This window comes from Barbus barbus, assembly GCF_936440315.1.
Source record: "Barbus barbus genome assembly, chromosome: 45".
Classification (NCBI taxonomy): Eukaryota; Metazoa; Chordata; class Actinopteri; order Cypriniformes; family Cyprinidae; genus Barbus; species Barbus barbus.
In genome coordinates this window covers 15,957,391-15,982,423 of record NC_136723.1, presented here as the reverse complement: position 1 = coordinate 15,982,423, position 25,033 = coordinate 15,957,391, and the positions used below count along the sequence as shown (strand labels likewise).

The 25,033-nt window shown below is 41.3% G+C and overlaps 2 protein-coding genes across 2 annotated transcripts in view; one reads left to right on the top strand and one right to left on the bottom strand.

The window, feature by feature from the left end:
• Nucleotides 1-14,229, top strand: part of LOC306864470 (dihydropyrimidinase-related protein 2-like) — a 31,841-nt gene extending 17,612 nt beyond the window's left edge. The window contains exons 12-14 of the mRNA XM_079408496.1: nt 8,059-8,238; nt 9,229-9,394; nt 12,215-14,229. Coding sequence (XP_079264622.1) covers nt 8,059-8,238; nt 9,229-9,394; nt 12,215-12,306 — 438 coding nt within the window. The 3' untranslated portion in view covers nt 12,307-14,229. The remainder of the gene's footprint in view (nt 1-8,058; nt 8,239-9,228; nt 9,395-12,214) is intronic.
• Nucleotides 14,230-18,512: 4,283 nt separating this feature from the next.
• On the bottom strand, nt 18,513-21,300 carry LOC306863782 (alpha-1A adrenergic receptor-like; the record flags this gene model as incomplete). The annotated part of the gene is made up of 2 exons (XM_079407336.1): nt 18,513-18,910; nt 20,382-21,300. The coding sequence occupies 2 exons, from the start codon at nt 21,298-21,300 to the stop codon at nt 18,513-18,515; spliced, it is 1,317 nt and encodes a 438-aa protein (XP_079263462.1).
• Between the last annotated feature and the right edge of the window lie 3,733 nt (nt 21,301-25,033).

The window sequence follows — 25,033 nt, the reverse complement described above, 5'->3', positions numbered from 1 at the left end:
ATTCCTAAAGGGATGCTTCACTCAAAGATTCTGTTATTAATAATGCAAAGACAGCAACATTCAAGGCCTTGAAAGGTAGTAAGGACATCATTAAAATAGTCCATGTGACATCAGTGGTTCAACCATAATTTTATGAAGCTACGATAATTCTTTTTGTGCGCAAAGAAAACAAAAATAGCAACTTAATTTAACAGTTTCTTCTTTTTCATGTCCACGTTCAAGGCCTTAAAAGGTAGTAAGGACATGATTAAATGTTTAAAATCGTTAAATCGTTAGTTGCGTTACAGTTTATGGAGGGTCAGAAAGCTCTCGGATTTCATAAAAAATATCGTAATTTGTGTTCCGAAGATGAACGAAGGTCTTATGGGTTTGGAACGACATAAGGGTAAGTAATTAATGACACATTTACATTTTGGGTGAACCATCCCTTTTAAGATATTTGTATATACGTTACAGGTATTATTTACATTTATAATTAATAATAATATTAATAATTAATTCATATATGTAATTTATAGTTTAATATATTTATTTTTTTTAAGCTGTTTAGATTTTATATTAATAATCAATTTACAATAATTAATGTAATGTGTAATAACAAATAATGTCAAATATACTTGTTTTTAAAAATATATCTGGACTTATTAAAAATATATATCTGGGTTTTTTTTAATCACATATACAAATAGTTTTGTCCCCCTCATTTTAAGCGTAAACCTCACTAAATATCAAAATAATTTATGCTTTGGATAAGAAAAAAAAAGTTTTTGCAAAGAATAAATCAGAAAAATTTTTATTTAAGATATAATCACTGAAAATACACTACTGTTCAAAAGTGAGGTCGCTAAGAGTTTTTTAAAAAACTTTTATTTTTATGAAGCATAGATGCATTAAATGGATCAAAAGTGGCAGTAAATATTTTTACATTGTTACAAAAGAATGTGTCCACCAATATATATATATATATATATATATATATATATAAAAAAAACAATGCTTTCAACATTGATAATAATACTAAAATAATAAATATTTCTTGAGCATCAAATCAGCATATTAGAATGATTTCTGAAGGATAATGTGACACTGAAGACGTCTCGGTTACTGATGTAACCCTCGTTCCCTGAAGGAGGGAACGGGAGACGTAACGTCGACGTGACGACGTAATTGGGATCACTTCAGAGAGCCCTATCCACTTCGATTATCTACAGAACAAGCCAATGAACGTTGGCGTGCGTGAACGCGTCACGCGCCCCCGCCCCGCCGCGCGGGTATAAACAGGAAGCGGGCGCACGCACACATTGTTTTTCGCTGAGGAGCCGAGATTTGTGACGGCCATGCAGCGATGGTCAGCAACAGTGGCGACGGGACGTTACGTCTCCCGTTCCCTCCTTCAGGGAACGAGGGTTACATCAGTAACCGAGACGTTCCCTTTCAGTCGCTCACGTTCGACGTAACGTCGACGTGACGACGTAATTGGGATCCCATGGAAAACGCCACGGTTGCTGCCACATCCAGCGCCCTACGCAGGACTCTCAGCCCCCCAACTGCTGGGGCGGAAGACCTGCGTAGAGGGGGTTCAACTGCTGTTCCATTACACCCCACACAGTGAACTCTTAATAACACTGGGAAAGCGTCCCTTCCCAGGGGAAAGGACGCTGCGGAGCCACATCCTGCCCGAAGGGAGGTAACATGTGGAGAATACACACATGGACTGGCCGAGGGGGCAGTGCAACATATGGAATGTCACTGGGGTGGCTCCACCCGAAGGGGGAGACACACCGGACAGTGACGGCAGAGCAGACTCTGCCAAGGGAAGACACGGGCTCACCACAGGGAGCTGGTCGTGGAAGAATACACATATGGGATCGCCGCAGGGAACGCACATATGGAACCCAGCCTAGCACAAGTTACACAAGCATACGAGCACTAGGCCTGGCGTCGGACGCTCCGCAACGTCCGACTGCCGAGGGGGTGCGGAGGAACTCACAGGGTTCGCCAAGTGGGGAACTCGACTGGAGTAAAAAGCGCACGTATCCGTTCCTGGGAAGGGAGTGGCGCAGCAAGCCGACACTAAGCGGGAGCTTCGGTGTTACCGGCTAGAAGAAGCGAGCACACAGGAAGACCCGCTCAACACGTAAGCTATAAAACCTAGCGAACGTGTTAGGTGTCGCCCAGCCCGCAGCTCTACAGATGTCTGTCAGCGAGGCGCTGTGTGCCAGCGCCCAGGAAGAAGCGACACCCCTAGTGGAGTGGGCTTTCAACCCAGGCGGGCAGGGCACGCCTTGGACTTCGTAAGCCAAGGCGATGGCATCCACTACCCAGTGGGCCATCCTCTGCTTGGAGACAGCCTTCCCCTTCTGCTGGCCTCCGTAACAGATGAAGAGCTGATCTGAGGTCCTGAGGCTTTGCGTTCTTTCCACGTACAGACGCAGAGCGCGATAGGGAAAGAGAAAAGCCAGGGCTGGGTCTGCCTCCTCCGAAGGCAGCGCTTGCAGGTTCACTACCTGGTCCCGGAAGGGAGTGGTGGGAACCTTGGGCACGTATCCGGGCCGGGGTCTCAGGATGACGTGAGAGTTATCCGGGCCGAATTCTAGGCACGATTCGTCGACCGAAAATGCATGCAGGTCCCCTACCCTCTTGATAGAGGCCAATGCAACCAGGAGTACTGTCTTACAGGACAGAATTTAACTCAGCTGACTGCAGAGGCTCAAAGGGTGGTCTCTGAAGTGCCGAAAGGACCAGAGACAAATCCCAAGAGGGTATAGAGAGTGGGCGAGGAGGATTCAGTCTCCTCGCTCCCCTCAGGAACCTGACGATCAGGTCGTGCTTCCCAAAAGACTTACCATCAACCGCATCGTGATGTGCAGCCATAGCGGCAACATACACTTTAAGGGTGGAGGGAGACAGCCTTCGCTCCAGCCCATCTTGCAGGAAGGAAAGCACGGCTCTGATCGAGCAAGATCGGGGGTTCTCCTCATGAGAGGAGCACAGTCAACGAACAGGTTCCACTTCAACGCATAGAGGCGCCTCGTAGAGGGGGCTCTAGCGGAAGTGATGGTGTCAACTACCGCAGGGGGTAGGTCACCTAGAACCTCCGTGTCCCGTTTCTTCCAGGGGCCAGACATGGAGTTTCCAGGGGTCTGGGCGCGGGTGCCCCGTCTCTGAGAGAGCATCTCAGAGGAATGGGCCAGGGAGGGGCTGTCGCGAGGAGCACTAGTTCCGGGAACCAGGTCCGGTTGGGCCAATACGGCGCAACTAGCAAGACCTGCTCCTCGTCCTCCCTGACTTTGCACAAGGCCTGTGCAAGAAGGCTCACTGGGGGGAACGCATACTTGCATAGGCCCCGGGGCCAGCTGTGTGCCAGAGCATCCGTGCCGAGGATCCCCTCGGTCAGAGAATAAAACAACTGGCAATGAGACGTGTCCGGGGTAGCAAACAGACCTACCTGTGCGGTCCCGAAGCGCCTGAACATCAGCTGGACCACCTGGGGATGGAGTCGCCATTCTCCCGGTAGCACCTGCTGCCGTGAGAGCTCGTCGGCTGCACGGTTGAGCAGGCCCGGAATAAAAACGGCACGAAGCGACCTCAGATGCTTCTGACTCCAGAGGAGGAAATGGCGGGCGAGTTGTGACATGCGGCGGGAGCGTAGACCACCTTGGCGGTTGATGTACGCAACAGTCGCAGTGCTGTCCAAACGGACTAGTACGTGCTTGCCTAGTAGCAGCGGTTGAAGCGGCTCAGCGCAAGACATACTGCTAACAACTCGAGGCAGTTGATGTGCCAATGCAGTTGAGGTCCCGTCCACAGACCTGAAGCTGCATGCCCGTCGAACGTGGCCCCCCAGCCGGTGGCAGAGGCATCCGCGGAGACCACAGAGTGCCTGGACACTTGTTCCAGGGGAACCTAACCGCAGGAACGAAGGGTCCGACCACAAGCTGAGAGTTTGGCGACAGTGCGGAGTCACTTGAACCCGGCACGAGCCGCTCTGCCACGCCCACCTCGGGACTCGATCGTGGAGCCAGTGTTGGAGCGGCCTCATATGAAGCAATCCGAGCGGCGTAACCGCGGCTACAGATGCCATATGCCCCAGGAGCCTCTGAAAGAGTTTCAGTGGTGCCGCTGTTCTGCGTCTGAGCGTGCTCATGCAGCTCAACACTGACTGGACATGGGCCTCGGTGAGGCACACTGTCATGTTGACCGAGTCCAACTCCATACCGAGAAAAGAGAACCTCTGCCCGGGGGTGAGTTTGCTCTTTTCCCAGTTGACCCGAAGCCCTAGGTGGCTGAGGTGGCTAAGCACCATGTCCCTGTATTCGCACAACTGCTCTCTCGACTGGGCTAGAATAAGCTAGTCGTCGAGGTAGTTGGGAATGCGAACACCCCGCTCGCACATGGGAGCAATGGCCGCCTCCGCGACTTTCGTGAAGACGCGGGGCGACAGGGCCAGCCCGAAGGGGGTCGATCGCTGCAACCAATCCTGGGGACGGATGCATTTGAAAATGCGTTTCTGCGTAAGCATCTTGAACGGTAGCCTGTGAAGGGACCGGTTCAGGACGCGCAGGTCCAAGATTGGCCGTAACCCACCACCTTTCTTGGGTACAATGAAGTACGGGCTGTAGAAGCCGGTCTTCATATCGGCTGGAGGGACCGGCTCGATCGCGTCCTTCGCCAGTAGGACTGCGATCTCTGCCCTGAGCACAGGGGCACTGTCTGCCAGAACACGGGTGAACAGAATGTCCCTGAAAGCAGGGGGGCGCCGGGCGAACTGAACGCATAGCCGAGTCTGATGGTACGGATGAGCCAGCGAGACGGGCTGGGAAGCGCTAACCATGCTCCCAGAGACCGAGCAAGCGGGACCAAGGGCACCACAGACGTACCCGGGGTGGGGCAGCGCGGCGGAATGCAGGGACCCGACTCGGACGGCACAGCGGCCCGAAGTGGGGTCTGAGTGTGTGGTGCAGCACATACCTGTTTCCGTCGAAGGGCAGAGAGAGTGTGCGGAGGTGTCAGTACATCCAGGACACAGCCACTGCTGCCCGCTGGCGATGGAAGAGGGGCTCGGGAGTGACAAGGCATGGTGGCGTCGTTGACTGCCAAGCGCGCCCTCTTGGGGCCCAGAGGTTTCAGAAATTGCTCTTTCTTTGAAAAAGTGGGTACCAAAGGAAAAGGAACAAAAGATTCTCCACCCGGCCCTCCACCGGGGGAAGGAGTGACGCCTTCGCCATCTCCTACAGAGCAACTTGATCCACCTCTGGGCCGCCCGTCTCAGGGTCGTTTGCACTGTCGCTTGCCTCCTGGTTTGGCAGCGGCCTGGACGGGCGGGGTCGGCTTCCTACGGCTTGCTCCGCGCTGCGGCCTGGATGGTTGCTGCTGCTGGGGCTTAGCGGGAGCGGAGGACGCCGCAGAAGGCCGACCTCGGCGACGAGTAGACGGAGGATCTGCGGCCGGCGGACGGGTGGAAGCAGCAGCGGTCCGCCGGGGCAGGATGTGCCGGATGGCCTCCGTCTGCTTCTGTGCGGCCGAGAACTGCTGGGCAAAGCTCTCGACCGCGTCGCCGAACAACCCAACCTGGGAAAGAGGGGCATCCAGGAACCGATATTTATCGGCGTCCCTCATATCCGCCAGGTTGAGCCAAAGGTGGCGCTCCTGGACCACCAAGGTGGACATCGCCTGACCTACTGAACGTGCAGTTTCCTTCGTCGCCCGGAGGGCGAGGTCGGTTGCCACACGGAGCTCCCGAAGGAGCTCTGGGTCAGGACCACCCTCGTTCATGTCCATGAGCGCCTGGGCCTGGTGAACCTGCAAGAGCGCCATGGCATGGAGGGCGGAAGCAGCCTGTCCACAGGCCTTGTAAGCCCTCGCCGTTAGACCGGACGAGAACCTACAGGCCCTGGACGGGAGGCGCGGATTACCCCGCCAAGAGGAAGCGGACGCCGGACGCCGGACACAGTTGCATCGCGACGGCCCGCTCCACTGGAGGGATATCCACATACCCCTCAGCTGCCCCGCCGTCGAGGGTGGCGAGGGGGGAGGAGCCACTAGAACGGCTTCGGGCACTATACGGTGCCTTCCACGTCCTAGAGAGCTCCTTATGCACCTCCGGAAAGAAAGGTACCGGGGCGGCGCACTGAGAACCAGCACGGCCCGCCCCGAGAAACCAATCGTCCAACCGAGAAGGTTCGGGACGTGGTGGAGGGTTCCACACAAGCCCAACCTTCTCGGCGGCCCGGGAAAGCATAGCCGCCCATTTTGGATCCGGCTCGGACGCCACACGCCCCGAGGGGGGTAAAGCAGCCGAGTCATCATCTCCAGAGGACTGAAGCTCCCCCTCCGATGGTGCGATCGACATCTGGTCGTCAGGAGGAGCCCCAAAGGAAACGGCCGGTCGTTCCGGAGAAGGACCAAGACGCTCGCTAAGGGACTCCAATGGCAGCAGCGCTTGTGAGGCATGAGGGGCCCGCGGAGGTTGACTCGACGGGGAAGCCCTCACGGTAATCCTCAGATCACCCTGGTCATGCACCGAAGTAGGTCTATACTGCGGGGCAGAATAAACACTAGATCGGGGCATAGGCGAGGGGACTGCACCTCCCTTGAGGTAAGCGAGTCTCGATCTAAGCGCTGAGATAGTCATATTCCCGCAATGGGAACACGAACTATCCACAAAAGCCGCCTCAGCGTGTTGAATGCCCAAACACGAGAGGCAACTACTGTGGCCATCTGCTGGCGCCAGGGAACGACTGCATCCAGAAACGCACAAGCGGAATGACATCTTGAAAAAGACGCAGCGTCACGCTTGTGTTGCTCTTTTAGTGAAAACAAAAAACAGAAAAATAACTCTCTCAGTGCTGAGGCACCCAGGGGTAGCCGCGGTGTGAATGAACACACGGGGAACGCCCACCGAGCCGACACACACACACACAGACACAGAACAATAGTGCTGTGAAAACAGCAGTTGTGAGCTGCAATGCTCGCGGCCACCGCTGATCGCGCCGTCACACCAACACAGGAGAGTCCTCTTTTTGTTCTCAAGGCAATCTTGTAGAGTTCGGAAGTGAAAGCAAAAGCTCGGCTCCGAAGCGAAAGACAATGTGTGCGTGCGCCCGCTTCCTGTTTATACCCGCGCGGCGGGGCGGGGGCGCGTGACGCGTTCACGCACGCCAACGTTCATTGGCTTGTTCTGTAGATAATCGAAGTGGATAGGGCTCTCTGAAGTGATCCCAATTACGTCGTCACGTCGACGTTACGTTGAACGTGAGCGACTGAAAGGGAACTGGAGTTATGATGCTGAAAATTCAGCTTTGCATCACAGAAATAAATTACATTTTAAAACATATCGAATTAGAAAATAGTTCTTTTAAATTGCAATATTTCCCAATATTACTTTATTTTTTTTTACCATATTTTTTATCAAATATACACAGCTTTGGTGAGCTGAGATGTCTTAATATTTACACAAGTAAATTTATATTGTTTATTTTGTTTTAAAAATGTCTAGACACTTTCCTGGGAAACTAAACAAAAGTCCTGATTAAGAAAGCAGTTTTTTATTATTATTCAGAACTGTGGTTGTAGGTGTGTTATCATGTGTGTGTTGATTATCAGACTCGCTGAATAAGCTCATGCTGTTTTTAGGTCTTGTGAGACGAATTGTATTGCTTTTAGCAAAGCGCCAGTAGCATTTAGAAGGGTGGTCACACTTTTGCCAGCACACACACACACCCTGTAAACTTTAATATACTTCCTCCCTCATTCACTCCCTCTCATTTCCAACATTCCTTGTTTTCTTTGCACTGTATTTCTAAACTGGTCTGGCTTCTGACATCATGTCTTTGACAGATTGTTTAGATAGCTGTCTGAAAGGATCAATAATGATTTGCGACATAGAACATTACTTCCATTTCCACTGGAACATCATGCTTCAGTATGTGGAAGGGATTTGGATTGTTTGTGCAATGATTTCTTGCATCATAACCTTCGGAAGCTTCTAAAATGCTACATGTTGGAAATGTTTGTAAAGGTTCTTGTTCTGTGATGTGGTTGCTTCTTGTTTTCCAGGCAGTGGAGTATAACATCTTCGAGGGTACTGAGGTGCGTGGGGCGCCTCTGGTGGTCATCAGCCAGGGAAAGATCGTGCTGGAGGATGGGAATCTCCACACCACCGAGGGATCTGGCCGCTACGTGACCCGCAAACCCTTTGCTGACTATGTCTACAAGAGGATAAAGGCTCGCAGCAGGGTGAGTTGTGCATTCAACTTCTTTAATTAAATGTATGGTTAAACAATCGATTATTGACCATATTATTATTACTTGTATTATTATCAGATTTATTTTTTAATATTGCAATATAATCTTTATAGAATGTTATTATTAGTATTATTTGTTTTGTTAAATAATACTAATAATAGACACACATACATTACATTTTCTGCTTATATTAGTTCATTGTTGTCTTTTAGATTTTTAAATATATTATAATTTTCTATTTTAGATATTTTTTGTTTCTGTCGAATATTACTTTTATTTTTGTTTATTATTATTATACGTTGTGTTGTATATTTTTGTTTTTGTGTATTTAAATATTATATGCATGTATTTCATATTACATTTTTGTTTTCGTTAATATAAATATCAATTAATGCCTATCATGTTTTATTATTATTATAATTTGTTTTAAAATAGAATTTTATTATAGATTATTATTTATTTATTTATTTTGTATTATTATTATTATCATCTTTAATTAAAAAAATTATATTTTTTATTTTTGTTTTATAGCATTCTGATATATATTATTATTATTATTATTATTTAGTCATTTAGCAGACTCTTTTATCCAAAGCGACTTACAAATGAGGACATTAGAAGCAAAACCAACATGCATGTGCTATTACAAGTCTTGGTTAGCCTAACGCAGTACACATAAAAAAGTTTTTTTTTTTTTTAAAGAAAACGAGTAAATAGAATATCGAAAAAAGTTTGTAGTTTTCTAAATGTTTGAGGTTATCAGATTAGCTGTGTTTTATTAACATTATTATTTTATTTTTATTTTGTTCCTTATACTTGCATTGTTGTATGTTTATCTTATGTTTAACTAGTATGTAACACCGTGGTCCTGCGAGACGCGAAATTTCGTTCCACTATATGTCCACACATGTAGCAGAATGACACTAAAGCTCAACTTGAACTTGAACTTGAACTTGATTATCATGCACTGTTGTTTTGTAGCTTGCAGAACTGAGGGGTGTCCCACGGGGTCTCTACGACGGTCCGGTCTGTGAAGTCTCAGTGACGCCCAAAGCTGTGACCCCTGCTTCCTCTGCCAAAACCTCTCCTGCCAAGCAGCCCTCTCAACCGGTCCGCAACCTGCACCAGTCCGGCTTCAGCCTCTCTGGTGAGTACTTTGCAAAAATCTAACCCTAAAAATCAATAGAGATGCATGATATGTCATTACCACACAGGCTAATATTATTATTATTATTATTTTTAACCTGTTAACCCGCATCGGCCCGCGGGCGGGCCGGAAGGGCGTGGTCGGGCGTGGTCGGACTTTTTATTACCTTTGTTTTAGAACAATATTCAATCAATTATCATTAACTATATATCATTTGAAAGCTAAAACACTCAAGATTAACGATGTGAGCTTGTTTTTGAAATCAATACACCAGAGAGGAAAGGGTTAACAGAAATGCTGAAAGACCGGCCATTTAAAATGAACAAAGCGAACCGCAGTACTCACGTTTGATCGCCAATAGCGCTGGTCAGCTCAGACTATTCCAAGACACACCAGCATACATTTCAAGAGAAGGGTCCACTCTTCAAAATGCATCCACTTTTTAATCCAAAACAACGAAAAAATAGGGGAAAACACGATAGATCCTCCTTTGTTTACATAAGCGATTCGAGTTATAGTTATCGATAGCGTCCATTTTCCAATAAATATCGATTATAATTCGTATTCCAGCTTTGAAACGCCATCTATTTCCAGCAGAATCGTCTCTTCCGAGTAAGAATAGCCCTCCCTCGTCTCTCTCCTTCAATCGCAGGAGCTGTTATAACCCGGGACAGTAAGCGCGTCCGTGAATGGGTCAGCGAGGTGTCAATCCGGACACATCACAATAGGGGTGTTTGAACCCAGCCAATGCCTCGCCAGCACAGTTTTGATGGATGGAAGTGTTAGCCAACCACAAGGACGTTTACAGTGATTGACAGTTTGAATAGTTTACGTAAGATTGTTTAGAGAATAGCTCGGCGTATTGTCCGTGTGTTTTCGTGCGCTCTCGGGTTACGCATGAAGCGTACACATAATGGCGTCGCAGCGCTACACAGACTGGCTATCAGCGAACAGATGTTGTCCAAAGCTCACATCTGAATCTCTCCATCGTGGATCTTCGACTTGAGAAGTGTTTCTGTGGCGTTTGGTGGTGTTTTGGAGGACGTGGGGAGAAAAATGGCTAATTTAGTAGCCGAATACGCGCTGAGATCGCTGGGAAGCGTGGATAGCATTAGCACGTAAGTGTCTCCACCCTCCTCTTGAATGTTTATGTGTCTTTATCATGTATTTGCAGCTTTTGTTTCATGTTAGCTGTTTTAGATTCTAAAAATGACAACGGAGAGGGATAATATGAGGGGATTACATGAGTTTTGTTCGTGTGGGTGGGTGGGTGTGTTTGTTTGTGGGTATGTCCCGGTTATTGTGTGTGTGTGCGTGCGCGCGTGTGTGTGTGTGTGTGTACAAAATGTAAACAGTGTTGCAAGTTTGATTTGTTTTGCTTACACACTTTCTCACTCTTTTTCTCTCACTCTTCCCGGTCTTTTCAGAGGTCTGGTGAATCCAGATGGTCAGAAAAAAAACCATTTTAGTGGCTGCTAGAGCGTCTTCCTCCACTGTAAATACTGTAAATAGTTGTTTTTTTTTATTATTTAGTAATATTAGTAATAGTAATCTATTACTATATTAGTAAAATAGTAATATTCATAATATTCACCATATAAAATAAATAAAAAATACAAATGTTGTAAAAACAATGTATTTTGCATGTTTTGTGTTTTCACTAGTTCAAAAATGATCAAATCTGTTTTGGTTCACTGTTTTCATTATTGGAATTGTTCAGAATAAAGACTGTTTAGTTATGTTCAAATTCTGAAATAGTTTTGTGTTTTTTTGTGGTTTCATTGGTAGAGCAGTTCTGAATTGATATACATATGTAGTATGCAGTGTCTTATGGAGTCTCTAAATAGCATTTTTGAAAGGATTCCTAGACTTTTCTTGAAATAAAATATCCAAATGACTTTTCCAAAGCTTTTCTTGAAATGAAATACCATAAAGATGTACTTTCTGTAAGTCTTTACCTATAAAAAATTTATTATTTCATATTTTATTTCAGGAAATATTTAGGCGTTTTTTTTCAAAAATGCCATTTGTAGACTAACCAAATGACTAAATGAGTCAGCACTACAAATGCTGTTCAGAAATAGTTTTTTATTGTGTGTTTTGGTGGGCAGAGCAGTTCTGAATTGATATACATATATGTATTATGTAGTTTTGACTCATTTGGACATTTGTTTACAAAGTGTCTATTTGGGGTCTCCAAATGGCTTTTTTGAAAGGACGCCTAGATTTTTTTTAAATAAAAGCTTACAGAAACTACATTTTTGGGAGTATCATCCTCAAATTTGAATCAAAACATGGTCAGATGTTCAGCTTTATCTTTATGGTGTTTTCAGGCCTTTGGCATGAAAGTCTCATCCATTTTTCCCTTAGTGAGCTTCATTAAAACATATCGCGAGTCAATTTCATGTATATTTTACCTTGTTTTACTCTATTGCTATACTAATTTTGAGTTATTATGACTCTAGAGTAACAAAGGATCAAGTGTCTAGTTTCAAACAACACCAGATTTTTAAATATAGACCTTAGGGTTCAAGAGCTACAGACATTTTTATTTGGTTATATCGTTTTTTACAAAATGCTCAAAAATAGGGGCGCAGGGTAACAGGTTAAACATAAATGAAATAGCATTAAATAAATAGAAAATATTTTAGTTGCTTAGTACTAGCCAGAATTGTAATAATACTGAGAGATTTGTTGTTTTTATATTATTCACAGCAATCTATCATGAACCGTTTTCAACACTTTCACAGGAACAGTGTCATGATGTTTAAATATTTATACACCATAATGTTGATTTCCTTTTGATCTGTCTTATTTCAGGCGCTCAGGTTGATGACAACATCCCCCGCCGTAATACCCAGCGCATTGTTGCACCCCCTGGTGGCAAGGCCAACATCACCAGCCTGGGCTAGACGCCATCCTCCAGCCGACAGGAGAATAGGGGGTTGGGGGGGGGTGTCTATAACGCAGGTGTTTGCTGAGACCACCGTGTCCCATCAAGAACCCTCCACAGGGCCTATGATTCTCCACTCCCTAGTCTCCCAACCCCTGAGCTCTCACCCGATTCCCTTGTTTTTCTTTTCCCAACCTTGCACCACTTCCTAAAAGAGACATCTAGAGAAAAAAACAACAACAACAACAAAGTATTTGCCTCATGTGAAGAGAGAAGGAAAAAATGTAACATCCACATTTGAGCACTTCTGATTGTATGATTTTTATACTGTACTTTCTACCCACCACGAGTCATGTTATTATTTTTGTATTTAACTTTATTTGCTTTTTGAAATCAGAGGGATCGAGTGCGTGTATTAGAAAAGTTGTTTATCATTGTTACTTATTAACAAGGCAAGGGTTAGAGCGCTGGATTACTCGTGTCATTGTTTGTGGCTAAAAGTCTATGAAGACTTTTAAGTCTATTACATTAGGAATTTTGTTATTTTTTGGGAATCTTTTATTACGTTTTTTTACTCAAACAATCAGTTTACATCAGTATGAACACCTGACCGTATTCCGCCCGTGCCCTTTCCGTGGCATTCAATGCGATACTTTCTGTACCAGTCAATAAAAGAAAGCTTTTCCAGTGGTCGCTGATTAAAAACCATGTGTTGTTTCACAACCAGAGATATTTAATTAACACTGTTAATGTTACTGAAGAAGAAACCGCATGTAAAAACAAGCAGCTTAGCAATATTAGAGAAAATAAGAGAGGACTGCAAATGGTTATAGCTGGAAACCTTCCCTGTTTTGGCCTTTTTTTTGTGTTGCACAAGCTGCTTTAATGCGTAAAGGTTAAGAAGACGATAAAGTCAAGTTTGTATTTGGTCGTGTGAAAAAAAAGTGAGTTGTTTAGCTACTGTGAGCATTATTATTGACAACTTAGCAAGTGTTATCTATGGAAGCTTGTTTCCGTCACGGGATAACAAAATATAAAGGTAACTGCGTACCTTCCATAGTCAGCTAAAGGAAATGCTGTTACGTCACTTTTAAAGAACAACGTGGATGTAACTCCATGAAATTAGCAGCAATTTCTTAATGCACTAAAGCCCAAAGTATACTTAAGTGTTAACGCAAACACTTGCTGAATGTTTACAGCCGAACATGTTGCCTTTCAAAGTATATTTCATTTCATAGCCTGTGCAAACATAGGCACTCGACACATGCAGAGTAGAATTGAACTAAAAACTTGACATGTTGCCACCTTCTGGGCAATGTAATTAGTGCAAAAAAAGTGCATTAAAAAACCTCAGTGTGCATGTGTGTTGGTGCAGAGTTACACATGATTACAAAAATCGGGCTCAATGCATACTAAGTAAACTTTGGGCTGAGAGTCAAACACCCAGATGGATGTTTCTAAGTTTGGTTGCAGCGCAAAACTAATGTGCCATGTGAGTTGTGAGATTTGATATTGAGTGACTATGCCGCTACATTCTATGTCAACAAAAGTGATATCGCAGACCTTAACGCTAACGTGTCTTCTTTGTATCTTTAACTCCAAGCTGTGCCTGAGATGTACTGATCATGTTGAGTACTTCTACAAGAGCTTGTTCGTGTTTTTTGTTTGAAACAACTCAAAGGCTGTTAAAAGTAAAATAGCCGGTTAACCGATACGAAGGTGCCAGATTTTTCTCTAAACTCGTCATAGTGCTTTTGAAAGGCTTTTTTTAAAGTATGAGTTATCACAGCGCCATTTTTAATGTCGACATCCATTTTAGTGCCGTACTTAAAGGCTGCATACTGTAATAATATCATAAAAATAAAAGTTAAAAGTTAAAGGTGCTTTTCAACAACTGCACCTGTGGCAGCTCCATGTTTTCATGGTGTTATTTTACTTTATCAAAGAATGAATGAGAGTTTTTTGTTTGTTTGTTTTTCTTCCAAGTTGGTCTGGAAACCTAAAAAAACATGTCTTAAAAAACAAAGGGCAGTGAATTGAGCAGCTAGTACTCTAGGTTAGTTAATACAGCTAGTATCAGTTTTCTTCTCCTGTGTTTGATGCATTTCCTTTTGAAACAAGAAGTTTGGACAGAGTACACTGAAGGGATCATCTTTTTATTTGAAAGAACCAGGCTTTTGGTATGTCAGGCGTTTATTATGATTTGGTATTTAGTAATAGCTAGTTGGTTGCTTGTTGTATTGAGGGAGGGACACTGACATTCTAGAGAACATCTGATTGGACAAAAATCAGTGTAGTACAAGATTAGTCATCAGTATTTTGAATTATTTGCTGTTAGGAGAAAGACATTTGAAATGTTTTATCTGCTTATGAGTAATCTTTAGGTTCGTTAGTAGATATCGCCACATAACACTTAAAGTAAGGATAATCCACATTTTGTGGATGGTGCTAAAGCTTATGTTCAGCTCAGACAAAGAAGGCATAGTAGAAAGTAAAAATTGTAATAAAAAGGCATTAACTGGTTTTAACGTGCCTTGCTTAAATCTCACTGTGGATTAGCAATGGCGAGACATTTTTGTATAGGCTAGTCTGTTTTTCATTTAGTAAACTTGTCCTCCAGCTGTTTTCTTTTCCCTCTTGCACATCAGCAAAATCTTGGCCGGTATCATTTTTCTTCATTGCTTGCCTTTTCCTCTGTGACTCAACAGAGAAACACACACACACACACACACACACACAGCTCTGATTCATTCCAGCACTGACAGGGTTTAAACTTAAATGTTTAGTGCTGCTTGGTTGTTGTATACTTATTGTGTACTGGAAGACAGACAGTTGACTGCTCCAAACTGAGGATATGATGCTCCTAAATAGACTTGGTGTTGGGGGGAAAAAACTGAGTTGGGGATGTCAATGCTTTTGAATTTTTGCGTTCCCCTGAGAAACTTTGCATTCGCTTTTTTAAGTTTAGCAAGTTTAGTAAGTTCTCTCACAATTTTTATTTTATTATTATTATTTAATTTTTTTGTTTGTGTGTTTTCCCCACAGAAACTAAAACAAGCATTCTTCAGAGAAACTTTGCGTTCCCTGTTAATAATATGCAGGAAAGGAGAAACTATATTTCAAAACTTGGAGTTTTCTCACTTTTTTTTCTTTGTGTGTGTGTGTGTGTGTGTGTGCTCCCCAGAGAAACTTTGCATCACTCACAAAACATTTGAGTCTTCCTGAAAACATCTGCGTTCACTTGCAAATCTTTAGTATTGTTTATGACAAATAAATTGAGGTGGGAGGACAATATAGGCCTATTTTAATGCTTTTGGGAAGAATGAAAGAATCGCGCTCTCGGAAAGCGCTCGAGAAACAGTATCTCTTCCGCGGTTCGGCACGCTTGCAACTCGTTTTTTATTTGGTTTTAAGTAAGAGCAAGAGACTACGACATTCACGTTACATGATTTGGCTGATTTTTACGTAGAGAGGGTGACAGTGCATCACATTAAAATAAATGATCATTCACGTTTTCATAACCGCAGGCCAAAATCAAAAACTAAACTAAAATTAAAACATCTTTGAGAGCAAGGGGCCCCCTGGTGTTTCGGGGGCCTTACACAGCTTCTGTATTCTGTGTATAGGGAGGATCGGCTCTGAGCAAGAGAAACGTCGGGTCGTCGTTTCACCGTGAGACTTTGTGTGCTGTCGGAATGTGTTCTCTCAAATGGAGGAGGGTGGCGCGAGGTTATAATGATTTATTCATCTGTTCGCAAGGACTGATGTGTTAATACTGGCCCTTGCAGGGCCTGTAGAGTCTATCACCTCATGACTGTTATGATTGTTTGCTTTCTTCCTGTTTCTTGTTCATTTCTTGCTGACCTCATTGCTTTTCCACTGTTACTATGACGACTGTCCCTGCTAGACAACAGGATCTGACTCTTTTATTTGTCATGGCAACACGTTACATCGGAAACATGCCCTTAGCAACCCTTCTAGGCCTGGTGCTATTAAAACAACACTGAATGGCTGGATCATTTCAACTAAGTTGTGATTACAGTGTAACACAAACCATATAAAGTACCCACCGTTAAAAAAAGGAAGCCCGCCTTTCTTGCATATCTTCTGAATTGTAGGTTGATGGTTTGAGACTTCTTTATTGGTATTTTTGTCTTTTAAAATAAAATAAAAAAAACTTACTGAGACGGAAAACGTTCAGGTAATACATTTAATTCCAGATAAATTTAGAGAAAATCAATCTTACTCTTGTTTTAACATTTAAATTTGATTTCATTTGTATTTGTGTGTATCCACAATGTTCCTTCTCAGATTTAAATTTAATGATTAGTTTCATTTTTATTTCATTGAAGTTGGTGTGAAAATATGGCATGAATTGAGAACAGAATTGTCCAATGTGAGATTTCTTTTCCTTTTCGATCATATGAGCATATGCAAGAGTTCAAATGAAACATGCCTTAAGCATTTCCTCTGATCCCAGAGCAGCTGTTGGCACTAACACTACACTACACACACACTTTGCTATGTACGCTTGAATGTTCTTCTATGCGTGGTATGTAATCTATGTAAAATGCAGATGGGAACTGAAAGATTGTTCAGTCTGAGACTGCCAGTTATTTATAATCCCAAACCCTCTCTTCCCCCACTCCAGAAGTGAACGTGTTGTGTGCTGGTGTTTATTCTGTTGGCTGTGCTGTTTGAGGATGTTTGCTTGCTCTTGAAAATGTGTCAAATCCCTTGGATGGTGATGTTACAAAAAAGGAAAATTAATAAAAGGAAGAAAATATTTTTTTTCTCTGTTCTTAAATTTCAGCCATATATACAATTTACATCATAAATAATAATGCATCAGGAATTAGAAAGCACCAGAATTAAGTAGACTAATGCATTTTACATACACTGTATCCTTTAATAGTCTGTTATAATTATATAATCAAATTCATCATATAGTATCATGAGATTCGTGATATTTGAATCATATAAATAAACAGTAGTCAACATTTGGAGTGGATCAAAACCTTTCATCAAAGTTGGCCTAAAACCAAAATGCGTTCTTGTCTTAGGACAGCTTTGATGAACTTTTTTGATCCACTTCAAATGTTGACAATATATATATATATATATATATATATATATATAGTGAACATCTGTTTTGATATTAAGATAATATATATAATACAAAATACAAGCATTTCCACATATCAGAATCAGAATCAGAATGAGCTTTATTGGCCAAGTATGTTTACACATACGAGGAATTTGTTATAGTGACAGAAGCTCCACAGTGCAACAGAAAGACAGCAACAGATAAAGACAGGACACAGATAATAAAAGAATAATATACAAATAGGCAATGTACAAAGCAGCAGAAACACAATATATAATATAGACAAATATGTATGTACAGGTCAAGTATGTGCAAATTAGAAATGAGAAATAAAAATAAAATTAGTGAGTGTGGTGAATGGATAATGTATTAGTTGTGTGTTCCACGTTTATTGTTGAGTATTCATGAGATGGATTGCCTGAGGGAAGAAACTGTTCCTATGTCTGGTCGTTCTGGTGCTCAGAGCTCTGTAGCGTCGACCAGACGTTAACAGTTCAAAGAGGGAGTGTGCTGGAGGGGTCCAGAGTGATTTTACCAGCCCTTTTGCTCACTCTGGATAAGTACAGTTCTTGGAGACTGGGGAGGGTTGATTCGCTCAGCAGTCCGGACTACTCTCCGTAGTCTTCTGAGGTCAGATTTGGTAGCTGAGCTGAACCAGACCGTTATTGAAGACAGATTTGGACCCTATTGAACACACTAAGAAAAAAATAAAAATAAATCTGTAGAAAAATGAATACTGTTCTGTACTGTCAAGTACATTTTCTGTAATTTTACAGCTAATTCCTTCAACCCTAAAACAATTCAAAATATGCAAAACACATGAAAAATCAAATACAGAAAATTCCTTTATATTAACACAATACATTGGACTTTTCTTAAAGTGTATTTGTATTTGCACAAATCAAATAACATTACCAAGCTAAATTTTTACAAGCCAAATTGTGAATCTTCAAAGTTGATTTAAACTTCACAAAAGTGCAGATGCATATTATAGACGTTGCCACAAGGTGGTGCTCCTGTATACGAGAATTAACCAGATCCCTGGTCATTTTTGTTCTATTCCACAGTGGCTTTGTAAACTCCTTTGAAAAGCTGTCTTTTATTCTTTCAGAAGCATTTCATACAGCCTCACCCTCCATCTCGAATATGGAAACCTGATGAACTTTCATTGTCAGAGCTGTTTCAGGTGCGTTCAGACCACTGTTGCTATGTGCAGTATATAAGTGCTTATTAGTGACAAGTGATGCATTAGTAGGCTTCCCGGAGTCAGTAGATGTAGATGGGAAACCCTGAGTAGATTTGGGGCCATGCATAGGGTCTTGAGCAGAGGCCGGAGGGCTCCAGGTCCTGTGCGTTCTGCTGAGGCATTGACCACGGAGAACATTCTGGAAGGCCTTCTTGAACTCCTGACTGAAGCACGGGTAGATGATGGGGTTGAGACAGCTGTTCAAGTAGCCCAGCCAGAAAGTAATTTTGAAGACAGTGTCCGGGGGTCTGTGGGATGGGAAAATGGAGCCTACAGAGACACAGAAAGAACGAAAAGACAAAATCATTATATGCAGCAAGAAATCTCCATCATTCATTAGGGTCACCTCAAGACGGAGGGTCAAATGGTTTTGAATGTTTCATATTTTCAAAGCCTTTGCTTTGATGTGTACATTTCCTTCATACGTTTTCAAAGGCTTTCAATCCGATGCACAAATGACTGACTCATAGCATCTTAGATGTCCAATTACTAAACACACAGGCTGATAAATAAGCTGTATCTCCATCAAACATTCAATGAAAGCTCAAATGATTCGCCTGCAAACATGTGGAATCCATACAAAAGATGGTTTTCTGAACTAGGGCTGCTTTTTAGCATATAAAAGCCTCTATTCTTGGTTGAAACAGACTGCGATACTTTCTCTTTCTTTCATAATTCATTCTTTTGTTGTAAACAAGCTCATTTAAATGCAATCTAAAAGGCCCAGCAAGGATTATGTCAATGCTGTTTACTCACATAGGCGTATTGTGGGAGAACATTGAGTCGTTTGGAAACAAATAAGCTCCCATACCTCATTTAAAATAACAAAATATTCAGAGAAGTAGGTTCTTTGAATTATTGCAGTTAAATGCTCAAGAAAATCCGGTCATTGTTTACTCACCCTCATGTCATTACCATTCTGATCTTTTTTTTTTTTCTTCTGGCTGTTTTCTGAACAATGCAAATGAATGAGGAGGAAACAGCCAAAATGACACTTACGCACTATATTTCTGCTGAAGCTGTCCAATCGATTTGTATGAGGAACAGACCCAAATTTAAGATATTCATTTGTGGCTGTTTATATTTATGATAATCTCCCCTCTGCAGCAACTCTTAAATCTCATCTCATATTCATATTCATACTCATTTATCATCTTTATTTTGAAGAAAAACAAAACTAATATAAAGAAACTTTTATAAATTGTGGGGTGTGACCAAGAAAAAAACAAACAAACAAAAAAGAAAAAGCAAAACAAACAAACAAAACAAAACAAGGCTTTTTTTGTTTTGTAGTTTTCAAACTAGTAGCTCTAAAATTTTTACTTTCACATTCAAACCTTAAATAATTTGCCATTATACTGTATATACTATCATTATTTACTAAAAACAAAAGTATTATTTTAACAAAACCACTTAATATTTGGGAAAAAAGCAAAGTTGTGTAGTGTGACCAAACACAAAGAAAAAAAAGAAAGAAAAAAAAAAAAAAAAAAAGCAAAACAAAACTAAATTCACTGAAAATATTACATAATTGATTATTTTATGACAAAAACAATGTTAGTTCAGGATGGAAAATATCATGTGGTGCGACTCCATAAAAATGTAACCATATTTACAAATTAATATTGTACATTTATAAATTAATAAGTAAGTACATTTATAATATAATATTTAAAACTATTTTATTATTTTATTTTTGGCTTTTGCCATGTGTTCAGAAAAACATTAAGTTTATACTCACTTATGGGCAGCACTAGGAAAAAAGGCAGCCAGCAGAGCATGAAACATCCCACCACAATCCCCAGAGTCTTGGCCGCCTTCTTCTCCTGTGAGAACTTAAGCAGACGGATGAAGGCAAAGTTCAAGTTCTTTGCGCGCATTGCTTCCTTCTTCCTGGTGGCCTGCTGGGCTTTGCGACAGTGGATCCGCAGGGTCACTCCGTGCTCATTTAACCCATTCGTCTGCCTGCCCTTACTCATACAACGAGTCTTTTGCCGGGCCACCACATAAACCCTACAGTACATTGCCAAAATCACCGCCAACGGCACGTAAAATGAACACGCAGCAGAGAAGATGGCATATCCTGGCTCTTCATTCACTCTACACACCGAATCGTCCTCCGGCATGGGCTCCCTCCATCCGAACAGCGGACCGACGGAGATGGCTGCCGAAAGAGCCCATAGAGCCACCACTGCGGCCAGTGCCCTTCGACCTGTAGCCAAGGAAGGGTACCGCAGTGGGTAACTGACAGCCATGCAGCGATCTACAGAGATCACACAGAGGCTGAGGATGGACGCCGTGCAGCACAGCACGTCAAGAGCGGTCCAGGCATTACATAAAGCACGGCCGAACACCCAGCGGTCCAAGGCTTCAGATGCAGCGGAGAACGGGAGAACCATAGAGCTAAGAAGCAGGTCTGCAATGGCCAGATTGGCGATAAAATAATGCGTCACGGAACGGAGGTGGCGATGGCACACCACAGAGAGGATGACCAGGATGTTGCCCATCACACCGAATATTATAAAGAGCACCAGCACCAGGCCGAGAGCCAGTGTCTTTGTAATGTCTATGTCAAACGCAGGTATCGCAGTGCAGTTGGGACAGTTCTCAGGGAAAAAGGTCAAACTTATGTTATCTTCTGCTGGAAGCATGTTGGTCATGATGTGAGAATCTCTATGTGCAAGTTATGGGGTTAAGATCTAGCAATCACCATCCATGACTTTTAATATGTTTGTGGTTTTAACACAAACATGTTAGCACTTGAAGACATTTGACTCACATTTCATCTTCTCAGGTATCTCTTTTGATATCAGCCATTAGCCATCCTAGTTTTTATGATCTTGCAACCTTAAAAAAGAAAAGAAAAAAAGTAAGCACTGTTTCTGGCAGGACCAAAGGCCACTGAGGAAATTGGTGTATGCTAACATGCTAAAATAACTATGTTAGATACAGTATTTCCCCCATATTTTTATGTTTCCAATATTTTTTTACTGAGCATTCTTGTGGATATGTATCTTTAATGACAAGTTAACATATAAACAACCAATGGGTAGCCTATCTAAAGTGATTTAATTAAGTTTCAATAACCTTAATGAGTTAGCATTTTAACATTGCTTTCGAGAAGTACAAATAAAACAGTGACAGTTCTTGGCTTGTGTCAAGCTAAATAACCCGTGGTTCAGTCAGAGAGCAAATTGTCTGAATGATTCAGCCCGATTTATTTAATAACTATGTTGTATTCAGACTGATTCACTAATACATTTGAATGAATCAGTCCATGATTCTATTCAGATTGTTTCACCAGTCTGAATGAAAAGACAGATTATAAGCAATGTTTCTGACAGGATTTAGTTTTTTTGCACCAACCCTCACCAAGCAATTTGGTGTATGCTAACATGCTAAAAAAATATATGCTATTTTCCCCATGTTTTTTATGCTTATTTTTTCATGCAACCCTGCAGATATGTATCTTTACCTACAAGTTGACATATCAACAATTAATAAATATCTACAGTGATTTATGTTCCATTAACCTTATGAATTAGCATTTTAGCATGGCTTTCCAAACAGTAACAGTTATTTGCTTGAGTCTTCTTCAATCGTAGTGCCTACAGTATGTGATTTTTTCGGATGCAGCTTATGTGTTCTTTTCAGACGGAGTCATCGGTTTCATTCCTTATCTTTATATGGCAGAAATAGTAAGAGCAGTGTGCTAGTATGCAATTCTGAATTCAGCCATTGTTTTCTGCTCAGACTGATTCACTGATTCATTAGAAGGAACCATAGATTGACTTATCAAAACTGAAAGTTGTGTTTATTTTCAGTATATAGGCCTATTATTTCGAGGCACTACCAATCACAATCTCACAATTCAGATCAAATATATTATCATAAAAATGTCTCAATGTCTGGCTATAAGCCAAATCTGTCTTTAGCTCTATGTGATTGATTCTTAACCCCTCTGCAATAAGTAATGGGATGGAATGCCGTTTTCTTCAAGATACTGTTTCGGTTTAGCAGTGTGTCCTGCGGATGTTTAGGCGCCTCAGTCCACAAAAGCAATTTAGGACTGATCTTTCTGTCAATATGGTGTAATGAACTGCAGGAGTCCACATACAGGCCAAAATATATGTCTTTCACTAACACAGAACTAAGTAGTACCTGTTCCAAACACCTTAGCAAAAGCAATTTAAGGTGTGTTACCAGAAATCATATAGAAAAAGCTTTTAAGCTGATTAAGCAAAGCTTGGGGAATTTTGGGAAAGATTTATACACAGCAACACTGACATCTTTAATGTCTTGGCAATTGGAAACCATTGCAACATGGAAATTAATTTGCCCTGTGCTTACAAATAAAACAAAGATGAATACATTCAAACCATAAAATGTATAATTAAACAAAAGTCTTTTTTTTTTTTTTTTTAAATCAGGTGTATGTTGACTCTGAGTCTGTCTATCATCCATCTGGTGAGCTACTGGCTATGGGCCAAAATATACAGTGCCCAAAATGAGAGGGGATCTTAAGGATAATGATTTTATTATATTATTACAGTGTAATGTTTGACAAATTCTGAAACTGGACTGACCAAAAGGCTTCCTGTATTATTTTTGTTAGAATCAAAGGCATTTAAAAGGGAAGTTGTCACAATGGAATTTGTTATTTGAAAACAAAAAAAACAAAAAACAACAAAAACATGAAACGTATTATGCTATGATATGATATGATATTGCAATTATGTAAGTATGTGACCCTGGACCACAAAACCAGTCATAAGTAGCATGGGCATATTTTTGTAGTAATAGCCAACAATACACTGTAAGGGTCAAAATTATACATTTTTCTTTTATGCCAAAAATCATTAGGATATTAAGTAACGATCATGTTCCATGAAGATATTGGTAAATGTCCTATAGGAAAATTTATATTTATGGTATATCATAAATATGTCAAAACTTAATTTTTGATTAGAAACATGTAGTGATAAGAACTTCATTTGGACAACTTAAAAGGCGATTTTCTCAATACGATTATATATATATATATATATATACATACATATAAATATACACTGCCGCTCAAAAATTTGGGATCATTAAGATTTTTAATGTTTTTAAGGGAGTCTCTTCTGCTCATCGAGGCTGTATTTATTCGATCAAAAATACAGAAAAAAACTGTAATATTGTGAAATCTTATTGCAAAATTGGTTTCCCATTTTAATATACTTTGAAAAATAATTTATTTCTGTAATGCAGTGCTGAATTTTCAGCATCATTACTCCAGTCTTCAGTGTCACGTGATCCTTCAGAAATCATTCTAATTCTTTTGAAACTGTTGTGCTGCTTCATTTTTTTTTTTTTGGGACCTGTGATATATATATATATATATATATATATATATATATATATATATTAGGATTCTCTGATTAATAACAAGTTAAAAAGAACAGCATTTATTTAACCCTTGTGCAACCTTATGGACATTTTTATCCATTTTAGTTTTTTTTTTTTTTTACATAATTTTGCCTGTGTTAATGCTAACTGTATAAATTTCGGCTCAGGTGTGCATTTTTATTGGAATTTTAATATTCCACCCTTATTTCCTTTAATAAATATATTTTACACTAGTTACAAAAAAGTGAACCACTCAGCACCTTTTGGACAAAAATGTCCCCATTGAAACCCATTAAAACTGCTATTTTTATCGCGGTGCCGCTTGACTGTAAAATGGTGCAATTTTTGTTAATAGGCTTTCATTCTGTCAGCAAGGCTTCAAAATTATTTTATTTTAATTTTTTTACCAGATGGTGCCATTTTTTCAGGTTTGGTCTATAAAGGGTCTATAAAGCAAATACTCGCTTTATTCCTGTTTTCTGCTTCTGCATATTATAGAGCAAATTGGATAAATAATGCAGCTATAATTGTGTGGGTGTGTTGGTATAGAGGTCAGAGTGTGGTTTGTATGTGTGTCATAAAAAAAATTGTGTGTGTTGTGTGCTTGTAATATTTGAGAAAGAAAAAAACTACTGTAAATCACAAATCCAGTATGTGCACCAGTAGAGTTTTGCTGGCATCTAATGGGGAAAATTTGGTACTGCGCCCAAACAAAAGTTTACTGAAAGATAATTTTTTGAGATATCAACCTCAAATTTGGAACAGAATTTGGTTAGATTTATGGCTTTGATTTTCTAGCAGGTTTAGAGTTCAACATGTTTCATATATAAAATATTCATAAAATAAAATACAAAATATTGTTCATAAATCATTTTCATTAACTTAAACCTGTATAACTTTTTTTTGGTTTCACTTTTTATACTTTTTTTTACTTCAACAATATTTTTTATAATTCTTTAAAATGAGACCAAACTTAAGTCTGTGCTCCCAAGCTGTTTATCG